The 20114-nt window shown below is 40.7% G+C and overlaps 1 protein-coding gene across 3 annotated transcripts in view; it reads left to right on the top strand.

Moving 5' to 3' along the window:
• LOC136884338 (G patch domain-containing protein 1 homolog) overlaps positions 1 to 14985 on the top strand; it is a 41286-nt gene extending 26301 nt beyond the window's left edge. For all 3 annotated transcript variants that reach the window (XM_067156443.2, XM_067156446.2, XM_067156445.2), the window contains exon 3: positions 12406 to 14985. In XM_067156443.2, coding sequence (XP_067012544.2) covers positions 12406 to 14903 — 2498 coding nt within the window. In that variant the 3' untranslated portion in view covers positions 14904 to 14985. The remainder of the gene's footprint in view (positions 1 to 12405) is intronic.
• The last annotated feature ends 5129 nt before the right edge of the window (positions 14986 to 20114 follow it).

The raw sequence follows: 20114 nt of genomic DNA, 5'->3' as shown, positions 1-20114 counted from the left end.
GTCAATTGTGTGAAGTTATCAGCGTTTCACAACAGAGTGGCAGTGGGCTTACGAGTTGGATTGTCACACCTTTCCGAAATGATTGAGGCACCACTGCAAATGTTTATTTTTATGATTGATACGAAGTAAAGTATTGTAATGTAAACTTGTGTCAACAATAGACCCTATCCGTGATGGCATTCCTTGATCTAGTGAAAGCATACAATAGTGTTAAGAGAGAAAAGGTGTGGAAAACAATCAAGGGAATTAGTGAAAGAATAAAAACTTCCAGTTGTGTCCAGACTCCAGTGGGGAGAACAGATTGGTTTAAAAATCAAAACAGGGAAATGTATTGTCTCGACTTATATTTATAGTGATTTTGGAGAAATGTTAAAGGAAACAAAGGCAACAAATAGAAGGGATACAGAAATATTGTTGTTTGCAGATGACATAGTAATCTGGGGAGCCAATAATAAAGTTCAAATTCAACTGGAGGCTTTAAATGACAATATTGAGAAATATGGTATGAAAATCAATGTGCAAAAGAGCCAAAACAGTGGTGATGACAAGAGGAGAAGGGGGAAGGCAAAATAATCATTAGCATTCAGGGGACAAAATCTTGAGATTCTTGAATACTTCAAATATTTGGGAAGTAAAATAATGGAAGATGCAAGGTTGGATAAGGAGATGAGCATAAGGGTACAAGTGGGAAATGCGTTGTACCAGAATGTGAGGAACCTGGTGTGGAACAGAGAAGTTCTATGAAATGTAAAGAGACAGTGTACAAGAGCTATACTCCTGTATTAACGTACGCATCAGAGACTTGGACTTGGGCAACAGGAAATGGGAGTAAAATTCAGGCCAGTGAGATGAAGTTCCTGAGGAGTATGGTAGGCAAGACAAGGAGATAGTGTTGGCTACTGAATGCATGATTCGAAGCAGTGTATCGATTCATTCAAGTGTCCGAGTGAATCGATTCACAGGAACGGCGAGCTCACGGCACACGATTCAGCTTACTCCCATCGGACAGTGCTGAGTGGCGCACTCACTCGATGTTGAGGGGGAGCCGAGCTTCCGCTGCAGCGAGACAGTGAATCATGGCACATCGAAATGATACACACGGCTCCTTATCGGCTCACTGGACACACGGAGAGCCGAGCCGAGCTTCCGCTGCAGCGAGACATACAGTGGGCCATGGCACACGGAAAGAATCGTGAACAAGCGCGGCTCAGTGAGACACAAGATACGCACGGCTCCTTATCGGCTCACTGCAGCGAGACATACAGTGAGCCATGCTACACTGAAAGAATCATATGCTATAATGGACTCTCGAGCTCAGCTCATTTGAAAATAATACCCATTTGCATTCACTGTCCTCTTCTTACAGGAAGGTTTAAATAATAGATGGATTTATTTGCAGTGTTAAAAAGGTAGTCACAACATAATTCTGAAGTAGCTAGTAAGTAGGTAGGCTATTAGGTTATACTATTTATTAGTTTAATGAATCTTAGAATTATAACTTAGTTGACTTTTGACAATTAAACTCGACTCTAGCCTGCCCTATGACTATGAGTCATGCTCATGACCACTCAAAAGTACCTGTTTTATATTGGGAAGAACGGCTCTGTATTTTCTCAGTTCATATGTCACATCGTTGCACAAGACTTCAATCATACGTGGACAGACGCAATAACAGTAGTTGAATCAGAAAACTGTACATCTCGGGTAGCCTATACAAAATATGACGATTTTAAAAAATCCTCAGCTGATAGAAAAATACATATTTTCAAAAATGACTGAGCGAGTTGTCGTGCGGTTAATATCGCGTGGCTATGCGCTTGCATTCGGGGGATGGTGGGTTCGAATCCCACCGTCGGCAGCCATTAAGATGGTTTTCAGTAGTTCCCCCATTTTCACACCAGGAAATGCTGGGACTGTACCTTAATTCAGGCCATGGCTGCTACCTTCCTAATCGTAACCTTTTCCACCCTGCGTCGCCGGAAACCTTCGATGTATTAGAGTAACTAGCATTTTTTCTAAGAAAGGAGTTCATAGTATGAAGACCAGATGGCAGCTACGAGCACTGAATGCTGTTGCTGCTGTCTTACCAGCACATACTACACAGATGCAGTAGGAGCGGTGACCAATGAGCCGTGAATCGGATCACTGTATCGATTCAGTAACGTGAACGGAATCAAATGAATCGATTCAGTAAAATGAATCGAATGTCCCATCACTACAAGGAGAGAGAGAGAGTAAGAAATGTTGAGATCAGAAAAGAGATAGGGGTAGCAGTGTTCTCCCCAGATGTTTTTGTTAGCTGGGTGGCAGGAATGAGTAGCCGTTCAGGGAATACAACGTAGAAAATTAATATGATAGAATTTCAACTTATTCCCCTCAGGCCATTACCAATAATGTTAGACAGGCCTGCAAAAATGAATTATTTTAGTGTTATCACGAAGAAGACATAACAGGGTATTTTGAACTTCTAGTGTACTACTGCTCGTTCATAATCACTCGGTTGCTGTAGAGAGCCAGGTGGATTTGTTACGTCCCGCAGAATTGATTGCTCGCATGCGATTCCATGCTAATCCAGACACCGCTCGCGCACGACACTGTGTGATAAGCTGAACTCCGATGTAACTCACACAATTATGCTGACAATAATGAAGATTCTCATTTTTTATTATTATTGTTGTTGTTGTTGTTGTTGTTGTTGTTGTTGTTGTGCTTTTACGGCCGCATTGTACTACTGTAGTCAATTTATGTCCGATCTTCTATGTTGTTTTATGTTTTTTTCTTTTCTGATCTTCCAGTATTTCTTCATTCTATCTGATCTTTATTGTTGTTCTTCTGAAAATACCCTTGTAGTTGTTTCTCTTTTATCACATTTTGGTAGGAATCTTAACTTTTCTATTCTTCAGTTTATTTACTTTGTTTGATATATTCTTTATTGTTTAAGTCATCATTTAAAAAACAGTTTTACAGTGTTTACATTTTAATTTGGAAACAATAGTGACTGAAATATGTGTAGCCTCCGTGGCTCAGATTGCAGCGCGCCGGTCTCTCACCACTGGGTTCTCTGGTTCAAATCTCGGTCACTTGATGTGAGATTTGTGCTGGACAAAGCGGAAGCGAGACAGGTTTTTCTCTGGGTACTCCGCTTTTTCCTGTCATCTTTCATTCCACCAACACTCTAATATGATTCCAATCATCTGTCAGTCATTAATCATTGCCCCAGAGGAGTGTGACAGGCTTTGGCTGCCGGCACAATTCCCATCCTTTGTTTTTTATTTTCAATAAAATGACATAATATACAAATGCTTTATATTTAAAAGTTTTTTTAAAAGTTTATCATGGATAAGTTTGTTAACGGCAAACCATAAGTGTAAGTTCTAGAACAATGTTACCAATTTAACCTTGTAAGAATATTTTTTGCTGAAGATGTTCGAAATATGAACGAAACATGTCCTATGTTTTAACAGTTAAGCAATAAAATAAGGATGAGATCCTAATTTTATAATTGCTTTTAATGTATTGAATAGGTGGAAATCAAAGTTTTATTGTTCTCCTTTTAACAGACTTTCAATACGGAAGAAATGAGGATAGTCCCTTGCAAAGACCTATCTGTGTCGGTGTGACGTAAAGCAATTTGAAATATTATGTAACTAGCTGATATCTAGATTATGATAGCCAGGCGGTCAGTGAAAACGGCTGAGTGATAGGATGGAGAGGAATAAATTGAGATATTTTGGACATGTTATGAGGATGGAGGAGGGAAGGATACCAAAACAAGTGTTACCGGGCGAGTTGGCCATGCACGTAGAGGCGCGTGGCTGTGAGCTTGCATCCGGGAGATAGTAGGTTCGAATCCCACTATCGGCAGCCCTGAAGATGGTTTTCCGTGGTTTCCCATTTTCACACCGGGCAAATGCTGGGGCTGTACCTTAATTAAAGCTATGGCCACTTCCTTCCAACTCCTAGGCCTTTCCTATCCCATCGTCGCCATAAGACCTATCTGTGTCGGTGCGACGTAAAGCCCCTAGCAAATAAAAAAAAAAAAAAAAAAGCAGTGTTGGGGACTAAGATAGAGGGAAAGAGGGCAAGAGGGTGGCCCAGAACAAGGTGGATGGACTCTGTCAAGAACAGTATAAGAAAAAGAAGACTGGACTAGAATACAATTACTGAAGAGGAGTGGTGGAAGGAGAGGTAACGGTGGAGAAGTGCCATCAACACCCCGACCTGGCAGGAGCTGAATAAGGAGAAATGAAAATGATGTGTTATAACAAACTCTGATTTTCTTACAAAATTGTACAAAACTATTTTAATCCTCCTAGTCAATACTATATATTTTACGTCCAATTAAAACTGAACTTCATACATAAATAGACACGTTTTGACCCGGCATTGGGTCATCCTCGGTAAGGTGTAAAATGAAATAAAAACATAGGAAACACACAAAATGAAATGTTTTTTTTATTTTTTAAATTAAAAAGCAATGATGAGAGACTGTGAAATGTTGATCGTTAAAACAGTCTTGAGCTGTAGGTCTTTCTATTTCAATGTTTTTGTTGTCCTTGGGTGTGCTTCAACTGGTATCTGTATACTGTTGGCTGATTTATTTTAAAACAATGATTTCCTCCATGTAAATATTGAGATTTTTTTCCTGGGAAATTCTTCTACTAGCATTTTACTGGTGGTCCTTTGGTTCTTTCGCTAATTGGATAGATTTTTGTATTCCTCTGAGTTGACTCGTTAAGATGTCTTCTCATGTGTAAACTCCATCACATACTGTCAGTTGCTGGATTCTGTAACCATGCAATGTTGTCCATTGAGCTGGACGACGCTCTCACCATAGCTTGAGTACAGCACGGCGTGCTTGTCACCAGTTGTTTACCTTTTCACGCGACCAAAGATCCCAGCAACTTCTAGTACCTTCATTTTGTTAGCATACGATTAATTGTACCCTACTGTTATTTACCTTAGATTTTACTTTGCCGATTGTTAGTCCTTTTTCACCTTCAGCTGTCATTGTCTTGGCTGTCACGTAGCACTGGCCTTGCGAAGGATTTGTATAGCTGTACTTCGGTACAGTACTGATGAATGCGTCAATTTTATTTTTTCCTGTTTCATCTGCTAAATAATACAAAGGTTTTTTTTTAGGCATTGAATAAAAAACTATGTGAATTTACATAAACAAAAATAGGACAGTTCAGTAGTATAAAAGAGTTGTTTTATAATAATTTACAGAACAGCTGACAAAGTAAAACCGCAGCTGTAAGCTGGCATCTGGGAGATAGTGGGTTTGAATCCCACTGTCGGCAGCCCTGAAGATGGTTTTCCGTGCTTTCCCATTTTCACAACAGACAAATGTTGGGGCTGTACCTTATTTAAGGCCAGGGCCCCTTCCTTCCAACTCCTAGGCCTTTCCTGTCCCAATGTCACCATAAGACCTATCTGTGTCGGTGCGACGTAAAGCCACTAGCAAAAAAAAATTTGTAAAATATTTACAACACAACAGCAAGGTCTTCAAAGGTCCTTCATGCTTTCTGTTAAGGAAATATTGTGGATCACAGAGGTGTAAGAAGCGTGAGGGTTGAATGGGCGGAGCATAACTTAACACAACAAATTTTGAAATTCTATTCCTTTCCTTTTTTTTTCTACTTTAAAATTGATAAATGGAAAATCTGAATGATTAATAACATTAATAACATTAATGAGCTTGTCGGCTCTAGAAATCACCAAATCAGCAAAGTCTGAAAATCAGGTACAAAATTTACAGTAGTTAACAGTTTGGTTGATTTACATATAAAAGTGCGTTATTGCTCTTGTCAGGTACAGTAGTTTACGAAGAGCATGTTTTGTAATCGAAACCGACTTTCAGCCTATTAGGTCGTGTTACATACATTTAGTACATGTTAAAGAGATGTTAAGTACAGAACGAAAATGGCCAGGCGGACACCACTGGGATCCAAACCAAAGATGATAGAATAGAAAAGAAATGTAACTCAATGATGAATTTCGGTACCAAGCCACTACGTGGTAGTAGTTTCAGTCCGAAATTTGAGATAGCCCCACAGTGCGCATTGTGTGTAATACCTTACTGTTATTCTCAACAGATAGCGCAGAGAAGTAACATCCGGCGCAGTGACGCACATCCGGTTATGCTTACAGCTCCCCCCTCCCCCTCATCCCCCCCTCCCCCTCCGTTGATTATGCAGTTGTAGTACTTCCATGCCCAATACATTGTAATTCATATATTTTTATTTTCAAGTACTTACTACATTGTAAATAATGATCTGATACCCGTAGTTCATATGGCATACTATGTTATTGAGAACATAACCTGACACCTCAAAGCAGCTTTAACTTCAAATGAATGATAGACACCTTAACACAAAGCTGATATTATCCGTGGTAGAGTGTCGGCCTCCGGATCCCAAGATAGCGGGTTCAAACCTGGCGGAGGTAGTCGGATTTTTGAAGGGCGGAAAAAAGTCCGTTCGATACTCCATGTCGTACGATGTCGGCATGTAAAAGATCTCTGGTGATACATTTGGTATTTACCCGACAAAATTCATTAAATCTCAGCCATAGACGCCCAAGAGAGATCCGGTTTACTCGGTCTGCCATCTAGTGGGCCTAGAGTTAAACAGAACGTCGAAATTGACGAGCAGACAGCCAGATGGCGTCAAATCGAAATGTCTGCACACGGTAGCTGAGGCCATACGATTATTATTATTATTATTATTATTATTATTATCACAAAGATGAAATCCCTTCGAAAGCAAGACAGCAGAGCACACCATATTCAAGAGAATGGGGTATCACATCAATATCCAAGTACCACATGAAAATAAAAATAACAGAATTAAATGCACTGAGGCAGGAAATGGAAATATAGAAATACATTAATAGAACCCTTTATCTTCCAGCCCCTGAGGTGTACTCAAACAGGAAATACAGGATTTTAGGAGGATTGGCGAAGATATATTTCTAATAAACAAGCACAAGGAACAAAGATTTACAAGCACGTGGGCACTTGGAATTCAAAGAACACAAACACTGCAGCGTCATGGGAACTATTGCTTAAAATCGATATTAGTTCGAACAAGGTTAATTGATTGGGTAAAGTCGGATTCAGTGCAATCCAGCAATATTATCTCCATAATACTCGACGTGATACGACTAATTCTTTGTCAGAAGGGCCCACTGATTGAGGTTAGACTTGAAATACTTCACTTCGAGGCAAACTGCCTTTAATTATGAATATCGGTCATTTCATGCCTTCTTGGGTGCCATCTACAGAACCTGTCTACAACTCTCTGCACGTTGTGAATGATCTCCAGCACCATCTAAAATTTTGGACGGGAACTACCTGAAGCTAGCTACAGATTGGAACCATAAGCCCCATAAACTTTCACCAGGCTGATCCTAACCCACAGGCTCCAAATTTCGCGTTGGTTGCTCTTACAAGGTACACTTGTAGGAGTCTGCACTCCAACTATATCATATTCCAGCCTCGCAGAGGCATCAATTTCTAATTGCGCACTTACAGCCTATCAGTTGTTCTTAAAGTATTTACACAAAGTAGCCCCGAGGTGGGCTTATCTATTGTTCAACAGTTTGTAACTTTCTGTTCCTCAAGGGAACTTCACATCAGAACCAGTTCTACACACCACAATAAATTTACGGTTACGAAATCTTGTATGTTCCTTCTCCCATTACCTCTCAGTGGGTTACCTTCCTTCCTTGGATTTTTCCCTAAATGATTGGTCATTCAGACTTTAACTCATAGGGGCATAATTACTGATACTAAATGGCCTTAATGAAAAGGTTGGTTGTAACCGGCCATAAACAAAATGCAAGGAGGTGAAACACCTGCACTTAAAACCCTAAGTGGTCTTATGGTTCAATGATACAGAGGCTAAGCCTATCTGCAGCAGGGTGCCTAAGTAAGAAATATTAAATACCAAATAAGTGTTAAGAATTTTAGAGGTTTTGAAAACTGTAGTCACCCTATGCCAAGTTGAATGGGGGAACCTCTTTGTTCCCTTACAGATTTCCCAGTAGGGAATAAAATAGAGTCCACAGACTTGCCAAACATTCTACATTTAAACCACCTAATTTAGAACTTTTACATAAATAAAAGAGGTTGAATCCTTCCCCTCAAGCTATCCGCAGGAGATATCACACGTTTATGAAAATTCTGGCATTACCTTGCGTTGCTGGGCCCTCCAAACTCCGGCCGTGGCCCCTGCCTCCTTCAGGACACGCCACACTCAAATAACTTGAGCAGTGAAGACAATATGGCCCTAAATCATCCAGCTTATATAGTATTTTTGATGGAAAGTTTCCAGATCTCTTTACTGATAGGCTGGATTCCTGTACACCCCCCCAATTTTAATTGGCTACAGAAAATATTTATGAAATTTTGATAGGTTGATTACTGTTGAAGAAGGAACCAACAGAAGTGTTGACAACTTTGATACATGAACAAAACCATCTTCAAAACCTAATTTTCCTTTAAGAATTAATTATCGTTGATCCCGCCCGAGGGGGCACTTAGACTGATGAGAGAGACGTCCAACAGTTGAAAAGCAAAGTATCTTGTAATACATCATTTCAAGTTGGATTACATAGAAGGTGCGCAGAAGAAGGTGTACCCCCGGTACACTTTCTTAAGGGGCATTCTGAGACTACGTGGTCTACAGTCAGCTTGTATACTGTGCAGTCACATACTGAAGAGTTGGCCTGTTCTAAGAGGCGACTAAAAGCGGCCGCAGGGGCTCTCCCCTTGGGAGTGTAGGTTAGCGACTACGGGGCCCTTTAGCCGAGTCCTGGGATTGTTTCCACATACTTGTGCCAGGCTCCTCACTTTCATCTATCTTATCCAACCTCCCTTGGTCAACTCTTGTTCTTTTCCGACCCTGGCACTATTCGGTTCCGAGGGCTACGGAGTCTTTCATTTTTACACCTTCTGTAAATTTTACAACATATATAGTATTGATCAGGTGTGAACGTCAGAAAACTGTACAATTGTGTGACCGAACCACTGTTGCAGGTTCTACAGCCAAGACGTGCGTGGTCTCCCTTCCCTTCAATCTTCCCTTGTATAATTATTTAGAGGAAGGTGTAAGTTTCCAGGTGCCTCATGAAAAAGCCAAAGTAAGAGATCTTTATTTTAGCAGTCCTACACAGTTCTTTTTCTTTACACATCCTAGTCAATATCTCCTCATCGTGTATTCGTCTACTCAGCTGATACGAAGTATGCGATGGTAGACCCACATTTCAAATGCTTCTAATCATCTCAGGACTATACTCCATACACCATAAGGAGAACACATGGCATTGTGCTATCCTAACCCAAAACTGTAATGGTAGTTCTCTGTTACTGAGTACTTGGCAGAGGCTGGTAAATACTATTTGCTATTTGCTTTACGTCGCTCCGATACAGATATGTCTTATGGCGACAATGCGATAGGAAAGGCGTAGGAATTGGAAGGAAACGGCCGTGGCCTTAATTAAGGTACACCCCCAGCATTTGCCTGGTGTGAAAATGGGAAACCATGGAAAACCATCTTCAGGGCTGCCGACAGTGGGGTTCGAACCCACTATCTCCCGATTACCGGATACTGGCCGAACTTAAGTGACTGCAGCTATCGAGCTCGGTGGTAAATACTGGAGCACTTTATTTCTTGTGAATGGTCCCAGTGGACAACGCTACCTAGATGTATGATTATATCAAGCTCTTTGTATTGGAGGTCCGTTGACCCACAGACCGGATCCCCCTGTGGATGGTGGTGTTAGAATAACACGCACGGTATCCCTTGCTTGTCGTAAGAGGCAGCTAAAAGGGGTCTTAACTTGGGAGCGTGTGCTGGCGACCACGGGACCCTCAGCTGAGTCTTGGCATTGCTTCCACTTACTTGTGCCAGGCTCCTCCCTTTCATCTATACTATCCGCCCTCCCTTGGTCACCTTTTGTTCTCTTCCGACCCCGGCGGTATTAGAGCACTCGACGCCTAGGGAGTCTTTCATTTTCACGCCCTTCGTGGCCCTCATGTTCCTTTGGCTGATACCTTCATTTTTCAAAGTGTCGATTTCCTTCCATTCTTTCTCTCCGATTAGTGTTATATAGAGGATGGTTGTCTAGTTTTACTTCCTCTTAAAACAATAATCACCACCACCACAGACCAGGATCTACAACAGTGACCTTGCTCACAATCATTTATGTGGTTTTCTTTAAGTTCAGGTTTAGGATCAAGGTTTTCGCAATTCTCCACCACTTTCAACAAGATCTGCTGTAGGTTTTCCACGCTATTGACCACAAGGACAGTGTTGTCAGCGTATCTAATCAACTGCTCTAAGTATTAATATCAGAAGTCCAAAGATAGTCAAAATGAGTTACGATCATCACCAGAGCCTACTCCAGTATTTTTCACTTGTATAAAAATCATATCTCCTGCACCCCAAACTTAGCAGCAATATTAGATCTTAACGTCATCTCCTAGAAGAATGATAGCACAAATAAAATTGTAGCCATAGTTACGATGTTTTGTATAGGGAAAAAGTTACGATGTTAATACTTGGAGCCATCGTAATGTTATTAATGGTCCCTGCATTCACTTTGATGCCGCAATCTGTATCATATAGAGCCTCTCTGAAGCAGGTCTCCGAGTACAGGTTAAACAGTAGCAGGGACAGAATACAGCCTTACCTCACACCACATTTCATTGTGACATTCATTGCGAGTCAGGCCTTCTGTTTCCAAAATAGGTTTTTAATTATGCGGTTATCTTTGTCATCTGTACCTGCTCCTTCAGTATGGTCGTCAGTTTCTTGTGCCGAACTCTGTCGGACACCTTCTCACAATGAAGCACACGAATATCGGGCAACTGATCTTTCTGCATCTCTGAATATTTATTCTGTTTTGGATGGCTGTTGTTAGACCATCACCAGAGCCGAATTTCTATCCAGCTATATTGGGCTTGTCGCTAGTGTACAGATTAAAGAGTAACAGAGCTAAACTAGACCTTTGTAGCAGCTCATTTATAAGGACCTGCTAGTGGAAAAAATAGATGTTTATGGAACAAAAACTCGAAAGTGAGAGGGGGAAGGAAATCCTAGAGAAAATTGTTGCACCTCAACTTGGCCAGCTGAAATTTGAAAGAGGAACACAGTAGTGAGATTCATGCATATGACCTTGAACCATCATATAGAAGCATTGTTTAGGTTGGTTTGGCAGTTTAGTGGTGTGTACCAAGTGAGTTGGTTATTCGGTTAGGGTCGAGCAGCTGTGAGTTTCCATTCGGGAGACAGTGGGTTCGAACCCCACTGTCGGCAACCCTGAAGATGGTTTTCCGTGGTTTCCCATTTTTCCACCAGGCAAATACTGGGTCTGTACCTTAATTAACGCGATGAATGGTACGTCCGCCTATAGACGGTGCTTTTTTCAGTTCACTGGCTCGCTCTCAAGAGCCGAATCGATCTCTGGCATTTTCTGCCATCTGTTGGGTATTAGGTAGAACTAATTGATGGCTTATAGCGTTGGGAAGTAACTGACATTACTTTGTATAAAGGTAATGAACACATAGGCACAAAAAGTGCAGTTTTGATTTCTCTCTAAATAATGAAAATGAAAATGAAAACCTACAACCTGTTTTCCAGTCATTGACTGGGTCAGGGATGGAATGAATGAAGCAGATATAGGCTATTAGTACGATGGGGTCGCCACTCCCAAAGTGATTTATTAATGACTGATGCTATGAAATGAGAATGGAGAGTGTTGCTGGAATGAAAGATGACAGGGAAAACCGGAGTACCCGGAGAAAAACCTGTCCCGCCTCCGCTTTGTCCAGCACAAATCTCACATGGAACGACTGGGATTTGAACCACGGTATCCAGCGGTGAGAGGCCGACGCGCTGCCGTCTGAGCCACGGAGGCTCCCTCTCTATACAATATTGAACATAAATGTAGGATTTTTCCATTTGCTTTTAGATTTATAAACAATCAACATTTATAAATATTTTAAACTAATCACCCGCTTGATAAATTAAAAAATGAGGCTTCTACAAATTTTTTTACATAGGCCTACGAATGATAAAACTCAGCACTGAGATACCAAACAGTCAACTGATAATTTAGCACTTAAAAGGATAAGGCCATGAGCTTCCTTCCCACTCCTAGCCCTTTCCTCTCCCATTATTGCCTTAAGACCTATCTGTGTCGGTACGACGTAAAAAAAAGTATGTGAACATTGATGTGTAGTGAAGTTTCATTGTGTTTGTACTATGAATTGTGCTATTTCTGTCAAGCTGTTGAAAACTACTGTCTATTGAAACATCTTCCTTATGTGTATTAAGAAAATCACACAGAATATAAACTTAATCTACAGCAGCCTGCTTACTGTAGCTTTTGATTTAGGTGATGATGAAGATGAAGAAGACTACGTTGAATATGGGACCCCTCTTGAGCCTTTGGATGAAGATGCTCCTGTTCGAAAGAAACCCTTCTCTGCTGTTGCCAAGGACAGCCATGGTAGAAGACGCTTCCACGGGGCTTTTACCGGTGGCTTCTCAGCTGGCTTCTTCAATACCGTTTCATCGCTTGAAGGCTGGACGCCATCATCCTTCAAGTCTTCTCGCTCGGAGCGGACGGGAGTAAAGACGCAGAGGCCCGAGGATTTCATGGACGATGAAGACGTGGGTGAGTTTGGAATTGCCCCCAGCGTTCTCCGCGCAAGGAGCGACTTCAGTGACGAACGTCACAAGCGTAAGAGAGAAGGGGTACATCTCTCGGATGGTCCTATACCTGGCAAGCCGGCGCTGGAGGACTTGCTGGAACCTGTGCGGGAGACGGTAGGGATCCGACTGTTGCGTAGAATGGGGTGGAGGCCCGGCCAAGGAGTAGGACCTCGTGTCAGCAAAGCGGAGAAGAAACGCAGCAAGCGGCTACAGAAAAAGACCGCTGGTAGAGTGTATGGATGTGAATTGCCCAGTGATCTCCCAGCCAGTGATAGTGACTGCTCTGACGAGGAAGAAATGTTGAAGAATATAACTTTCGCCCCTGACGATTGTGAGCAGGTGATGTATAAACTCAAGGATGATGTGTTTGGTATTGGATACACTGGGTTGGATAAAAGGCCCATTTTATCACGTCATATCAACTTATTTGAGCCCTCTTCCTTGGTCATGAAAGAGAAACAAAAGAAGATCTCCATATCTGGTCAAGCATTTGGTGTTGGTGCCCTGGAAGATGAGGACGAAGACATTTACGCTCGAGAAGACATGACTCAGTACGATTTCTCCCTAGAAGAACCTTCCTCAAGTCATAAGCAAAGACCTACTTCCCAGTTTTCCCAAGATAAGACTTTTGGTGATGTTTTAGAAGGGTTTGTCCATAGATGTACAATCTCATCAAACAAAAGACACTTCCCACCTCCTGAACTCCCACCAGGATTCCAGCCATTTCACGATGTTCACCAGAATCGTTTTGAGCCAGATACGAGGAAGAAAATAGTAAAGCAGCAAGTGCTCACTGCAGAACACCGAACAGCTATTCTTAGTGAGCAGTTTGCTGCTCCTACGCCTCAGGGTTCCAACAAGGCAAAAGAGAAACACCCGTTGACAGATGAAGCCTTGAAGATAACAGAAAACCTTCTACCTGTTATGTCTGAAGAAACTGGTCGATTTAAGCCTTTCACAAGTGACCCTGCCAAGCAGAAGCGATATGAGCAGTACACAGCCCTTGTGAGAATAGGGCAGAAAGAGAAGTTGGCCAGTCTGCAACCCCTGGACATGACTGAATGGGAGAAAGAACGTGAACGGGCAGAGTTCGAGCAGGCTGTCAAACTCTTCACCCCTCTTACAGGACCTATGAGCGATCGGTTTGTAAGTGCAGCACAGCCTGATGATAACACCAACCCACTAGCTCCTGTCGAGAGGCTGGTAGACGAGAATGCAGAGAGGAAGGCGGCAGCGAAAATGAAGATGTTTGGGCATCTTACAAGAGAGAGAACTCCATGGCAGCCATGCAGCCTTCTCCTGAAGAGGTTTAATATTGCTGAGCCTAATATAGCCAAAGTACCTACATCAGCGACATCTAAGAAACGTTCACAGTTTTCTGTGTTTGATTACTTGGATGCTTCAGCGTTGAATAAACCAAAGACATTGGAGGAAGTGAAACCAGCAGAGACTTTGGTTGAGACTACTTCGGCAACATCTAAGAAACCTTCACAGTTTTCTGTATTTGATTACTTGGATGCTTCAGCGTTGGATAAACCAAAGACATTGGAGGAAGTGGAACCAGATGAGACTTTGGTTGAGACTTTGCCAAATGAAGAGATCAAGGAAGAAAAGAAGGAAGATAGCAAACAATCAGCTGAACCAGAGGAAGAAATTACTTTTCCCGACCCTCCAGAGAAAATTGATCTTTATAGGGCAATTTTTCTGAGTAGCAGTGATGAATCTGAAGAAGATGAGGATGAAAAAGAAGAAGAAAATGTGAAAATTGGAGATGTCGAAGAGAAAACAAAGGAGGATCTTCCCATGGAACGGAACACATCGCCTCCTAGGGGCGTGTTTGCCAACTTGGATCTGGATGCGATCAATGCCCGTAAGCCAGTGCAGCCTGTTACTGAACAATCATCCCCACCAAAATCCCCAGAAGTTATACCTACAAACGGTGAAGTGAAACAGATTGTGACTAGTGAAGAAGACAGTGATATTTATGGACCTAAACTCCCCACTCAACCTCTCCCCCAACGTCCTGCCCAGGCCAGTGTGAATGTTGTGCCAATTACTTATGTTATGCCTCAGGGTGAATGGGTGGAGAAACGCAAGAAACACAAGAACAAACACCATAAAAAAGAACATAAGAAATCTTCCAAACATAAATCAAAGAAAAGTAAGAAAAAAAGATGAACTAAGAGTGATATGGTAAGAGTGTACTGTGAGTTAAGGCTGACTAGTGTCTGTGTAAACAGAGAAATAAATGTCTCAATTTGATTTCATTGTGTGTGTTCAGTTCTTGAAGAAGTATTCCCTTTTAGTGGTGTCGTTGAACGTAAAATCATCATCATGATAATCACCAGAGCCTGATCAGTTCCCTTTTAGAGTAAAGGCCTCCTCCATCATCTTCCAAGTTGTTCTGTCTTCTACAGTTCTCTTCCATGGGTATGGGCAAACTTTAACCACTTGATAAGCAACCCGCAAAGTCAGCAAACACCGCGTAGTTCAGAACGAACCAGTATATGAAGGCACAGACAGCTAATGCTCTGGCAGTTGCTGATTCTTTGACAAATACTGATTACGGTTTATATGTACTTCAGGATAGAATAAATAAGATTATACTTCTAGTAATATTTCTTTTATATCTGCAATTCTTTTTCAAAAGTCTGCATTTATTTCAGTTAAAGCTTTTGTTTTTTTAAACTGTGCCGACAGATGTTCATCAAACGCAATCTGTATTTTGACTTGGCATAATTCACTTGTGAAAGGAGTAGCTCGCACTAATAACTAGAAGCAGACATAGCCAAACTTTCTTTCTGTGAAGAATTTTAATTTCACTTGCTTAGCAATGAAAAATGTTTGAATATATCTACACCAACTTTACCATGACACAGTGTCATTTAGCAGTGAAATTAATTCTAGCTGCAAGTCCAGTCTTCAGGCTTACGATACAAAAGAGTGACGGAGACGAATGAACACTGACCGCCTGCATTGTAATTTCTTGTAGTTTTTTTTTTTTTTTTATGTCGCACTGACACAGATAGGTTTTATGGCGATGATAGGATAGGAAAGGGCTAGGAGTGGGAAGGAATCGGCCGTGGCCTTAATTAAGGTACAGCCTGGTGTGAAAATAGGAAACCATGGAAAACCATCTTCAGGGCTGCTAACAGTGTTGTTCGAACCCATTATCTCCTGGAGGCGAGCTCACAGCTGCGCACCTCTAACCGCATGGCCAACTTGCCCGGTCTGGTAGTTTGTACAAAGGTCAAGAACCCCTTGTAGTTCATGAACCAGTAAAATGACCTAAAGGATGGACATCCTCTTCTCTGCTCTCCCTCTCTCAGATAACCACTCTAATAATGCCTTTGTCCATTTCCGGGGATCAAATCTTGGTCCATGTTCTGCCCAACCTCCTCTTGTACGTCTTTCAATCTACAATGTTAAGGAGATGATCCTTCAGAGAAAACCCCAGTAAGTAAGCATGCCATACTCTTTATTTATATTTGGAAATCTCCCCCAGTATTTGCAGGTTACTATGACATACACGTAGTTACCATAGCTTATGTAAAGAATTTGAGAGGACACATTAGATATGGTATGATGATCTTATCTGACAATTTTTTTTTTACTTGTTTTAGAAACATCATATATGTGAATTACATAAAACAAATTACATTTGAGTGATGATAATAATAGACTTGATATGGGCTTATGCCATGTCAAGAAAACATGGTGAAACTACGTTTCGCAGGCTGAGCTGTTAACAACTAAGTATTTATTTATTTTCGACTAGGTGGAAAATAAATACTTAGTTGTGAGTCTATTGAAGTGCGATACGGACCATGAAGCTGATTTTATGTAAGGCTGAGCTGTTGTCGTCAGCTCCTGCTTGGAACGCTGTGCCAGCATACAGCGAGCCACCTGGTGACAAACAAGCGTACCACAACAATTCCCCAACAGTCGAGATTTTCTTCTGAAGGCGCAGAGCAAAGTTCTCTGCTAAACGTAAAGAGTTTCGCCTTGTTCTCTTGACACGGTATAAGCCCAAAAGCCCAGATCGCGTCTACAAGTACGTGCCGTGAAAGCAAATGTTAACATAATAATAAATGCATGGTCTCGGCTACTGTGTGTAAGGATTTTAATTTGACGCCATCTAGTTGTCTGCTTGTCAATTTCTATGTTCTGTTTTACTCTAGGCCTACTAAATTGCAGAGTAAACCTGGGCTGGACAAATCAGCAACAGTTGCAGGAGCCAGTAAAATTTCTTAGGTGATCTCTCAGTTCATGTTAACCACCCTTCAATCACATTCACCACTCTAGGCACTTCATTTAATGGCACAGATGTACTACGCCCCAAGCAGTAGTAGTGCATTACACAAAGAACATAACGGAGAAAATCTGGCGGCAAGGCCGAAGATTTGGCTTCTCGATGTAATGGTTACAAGAGGTCACAAGATATATCAAACACTCGTATCTATTCAAGTCGACATTCAGTTAAAGCTTATGATTATAACCGCTTCTGAACCTTATAAGCTCAGTATTTATATACCTGTGCCAGATGGCACTGTAACAACAACAAAAATAGACAAAACACCGTGGGAACAAATTTTCCTCTAGAGTTTTTTTCATAGCCACAGAATTAACTTTGTATGAGTATATACTGTTATTTCCAGAGTGGAAATAAATTTTGAAAATAATATGTTACCCTCAGACTAGACTCTAACCGTTACAGTTTAAAAATTTTAGGCGCCTATACATTTCTTTTTGTCGGCCGGGCGCTTGGGATTTGTCCGCCCTGGAACAAACCGAATCTCTCTTAGGCGTCTGTGGCTGAGTTTTAATTAATTTTGTCAGGTGAACACTAAAGGTGTCACTAGAGATCTTTTACATGCCGACATCATACGACGTGGAGTGTGGCATGGACTTTTTCCCACCCTTGAAGAAGTGGACTACCTCTGCTGGGTTTGAGCCCGCTCTCTTGGGATCCAGAGGCTGACACTCTACCACTGATTCACAGAGGGAGCTATTCATAGTGTCCACATTCTGGAAAGTCAGGGAAAGTAAGGAAAAAAAATTGGTCAGGGAAAGTCAAGAAAAAAGGCAAAAAATCTGGAGAGTCAGGGAATTCTTCCCCAATGATGGATTTTAGGCTCTAGTCTGTTGTAGCCCAGACTATTGTAGCATTCCTTTTTCATGTATTTTTTCACAAGAAGTGCGCAACAATTCTACAATTTTTGTTGTTGTAGGATGCTTTCTTGAAACTCATGACAATGGCTTACAAGCAGTGTGCATTTAATAAACTTTGACTAGACAGTAAAGTGTTTTTTAACGTTAAGAATTTCATTCTTCAGGTTCCGTATTGAATCAAGATTCACAATAAATAAATAAATAAAGCAAATAATAAGATCCACCTTTTCAATACTATATATTACGTGAACATTTTTTTTTTTTACATTTCTGTTAAATCATCACGTATATGAACTTTTGGTACCGACTTTGACAAAACTATATGTCATCAAGGTGTATATCTTAGGAATTGTATTTAAAAAGAGGAATGACACCGGTACCAAAAGTTCATATACGTGATGATTTAACAGAAATGTAAAAAAGTTTCACGTAATATATAGTATTGAAAAGGTGGAACTTATTATTTGCTTTATTTATTGTGAGTAAAGTGTTTCCCCAAATGAGTGGCTGGTTGGACATATTGGTAAATGATGCAACTTCAGCATATTGTAAAGTGTGTTGTAAAACATTCAAACTTAGTAATATGGGCAAACAAGCAGTCACTTCTCATGCTAAAGGATCTACTCATATAAAATACATGAAAGCTAAGGCTTCCCAGCCAACAGTGTCTCTCTTTACTTCATCTCCACTTGAAGATACACGGCCACTACATCCACAGCTACAAAGGAATTAGCAGTACCAGGAACAAGTCAAAGGAGTTTAAAGGCTTGCAGTGTGAATATAGATGATGTTATATCGGCTGAAGCCATACGGGCTCTGGAAAGATGTTCTCAGCTCTTGTGATGAAACCTCCGCAGCATTCAAAACAAATGTTCCCAGACAGTAAAATTGCTCAGAACTTTACTATGAGCAAGACTAAGGCTTCCTACGTTATAAATAGTGAATTAGCCCCATATTTTAATGAAAGTTCGCAAAATGACTTAAAACAGTGCTCTGACTACGTTGTTTGTTTTGATGAATCTTTTAGACAAATTTGTCCAAAGAGGACAAATTAATGGACTTGTTTGTAGGGTTTAGGGATGTAAATCTTCAAAAGTTGCAACAAGGTATTGGAATAGTGTGGATCACTTATTAGATGGGTTTATACATGGACTGTCCATACCTTTAGGCAATATTTTGCGAGTCTCAATGGATGGGCCGAATGTTAACCTCAATTTTATTTAATAACTTGAAAATCATTTGCATGCGCTAAACCCTGAGGCCAAATTTCTTGTTGATATAGACATGCAGTTTGCATACAGTGAATTGAACCATGAAAACTGGGATCTCCAAAATTGACTGGGACCTTTTTAATTTTTTCAGATCTCTGCACAATCTTTTTAAATATAGCTCTGCTCAACATGCTAAATGTATAGGCATAACAAGCACCGCGTTTCGTTAAAAGTTCACTGCAATAAGATGGTTGGAAAATGGATGGTGTTTTGATCAAGCTCTTAAAATATATGTTCACATTGACAAATCTGTGAAAGAGTACACTGAAAAAAAATTAACAAAAACCTTCAATACCTTGGAGAAGCTGTGAAGAATCCATTACTTAAGGCAAAATTATGTCCTTTAAGAAGTATTTTGCCAGATGTTGAACTTTTCCTCAGAAGATTTTGAAGATTTCAAAGTCAGAATCTATGGTGCCTATGACTGATTTTTCTTCAAATTTGAAAACTATTTTGAATATATATATGTTTCCGTACGTTTGGCAATGGTACGACCAGTTATTATTTCGTGACGTAGCCTGGTTATTTAGTATATATATATATATATATATATATATATAATGTAATTGTTTTTCCATAAATCATTGAAAAAAGGAAATGGAGAGAAAATTAGGCCAGCTATGGGAATGGCGGAGGCTGAAATTTCCTTTTTTTGTTCCTTGTAAAACATGCTGTTCAGCGAATAAAATTGCTGCTCAGTTTACATTAGTCGGGGAGTTTTTTCTTAGAAGGTCAGGGAAACTTGAGAGAACGTTTCTGTGGATAACTAGAGCCCGCAAGTTAGGCAAAATGACTTTTTTTTATCTCGAAGTGTCACATAGAGACAAACATGTTTCCATACGTTTGGCAATGGTACAACCAGTTATTTTTTTGCCTATTTTAGCTTCCGTTGCCTATTTGTTTGAAGCCTCTTTTTGCCTTTTTGAAGTTGTGGACATTTTCTGCT

Source organism: Anabrus simplex, chromosome 12 (genome assembly GCF_040414725.1).
Source record: "Anabrus simplex isolate iqAnaSimp1 chromosome 12, ASM4041472v1, whole genome shotgun sequence".
Taxonomy (NCBI): Eukaryota; Metazoa; Arthropoda; class Insecta; order Orthoptera; family Tettigoniidae; genus Anabrus; species Anabrus simplex.
This window is presented reverse-complemented; position numbering and strand designations above follow the sequence as displayed.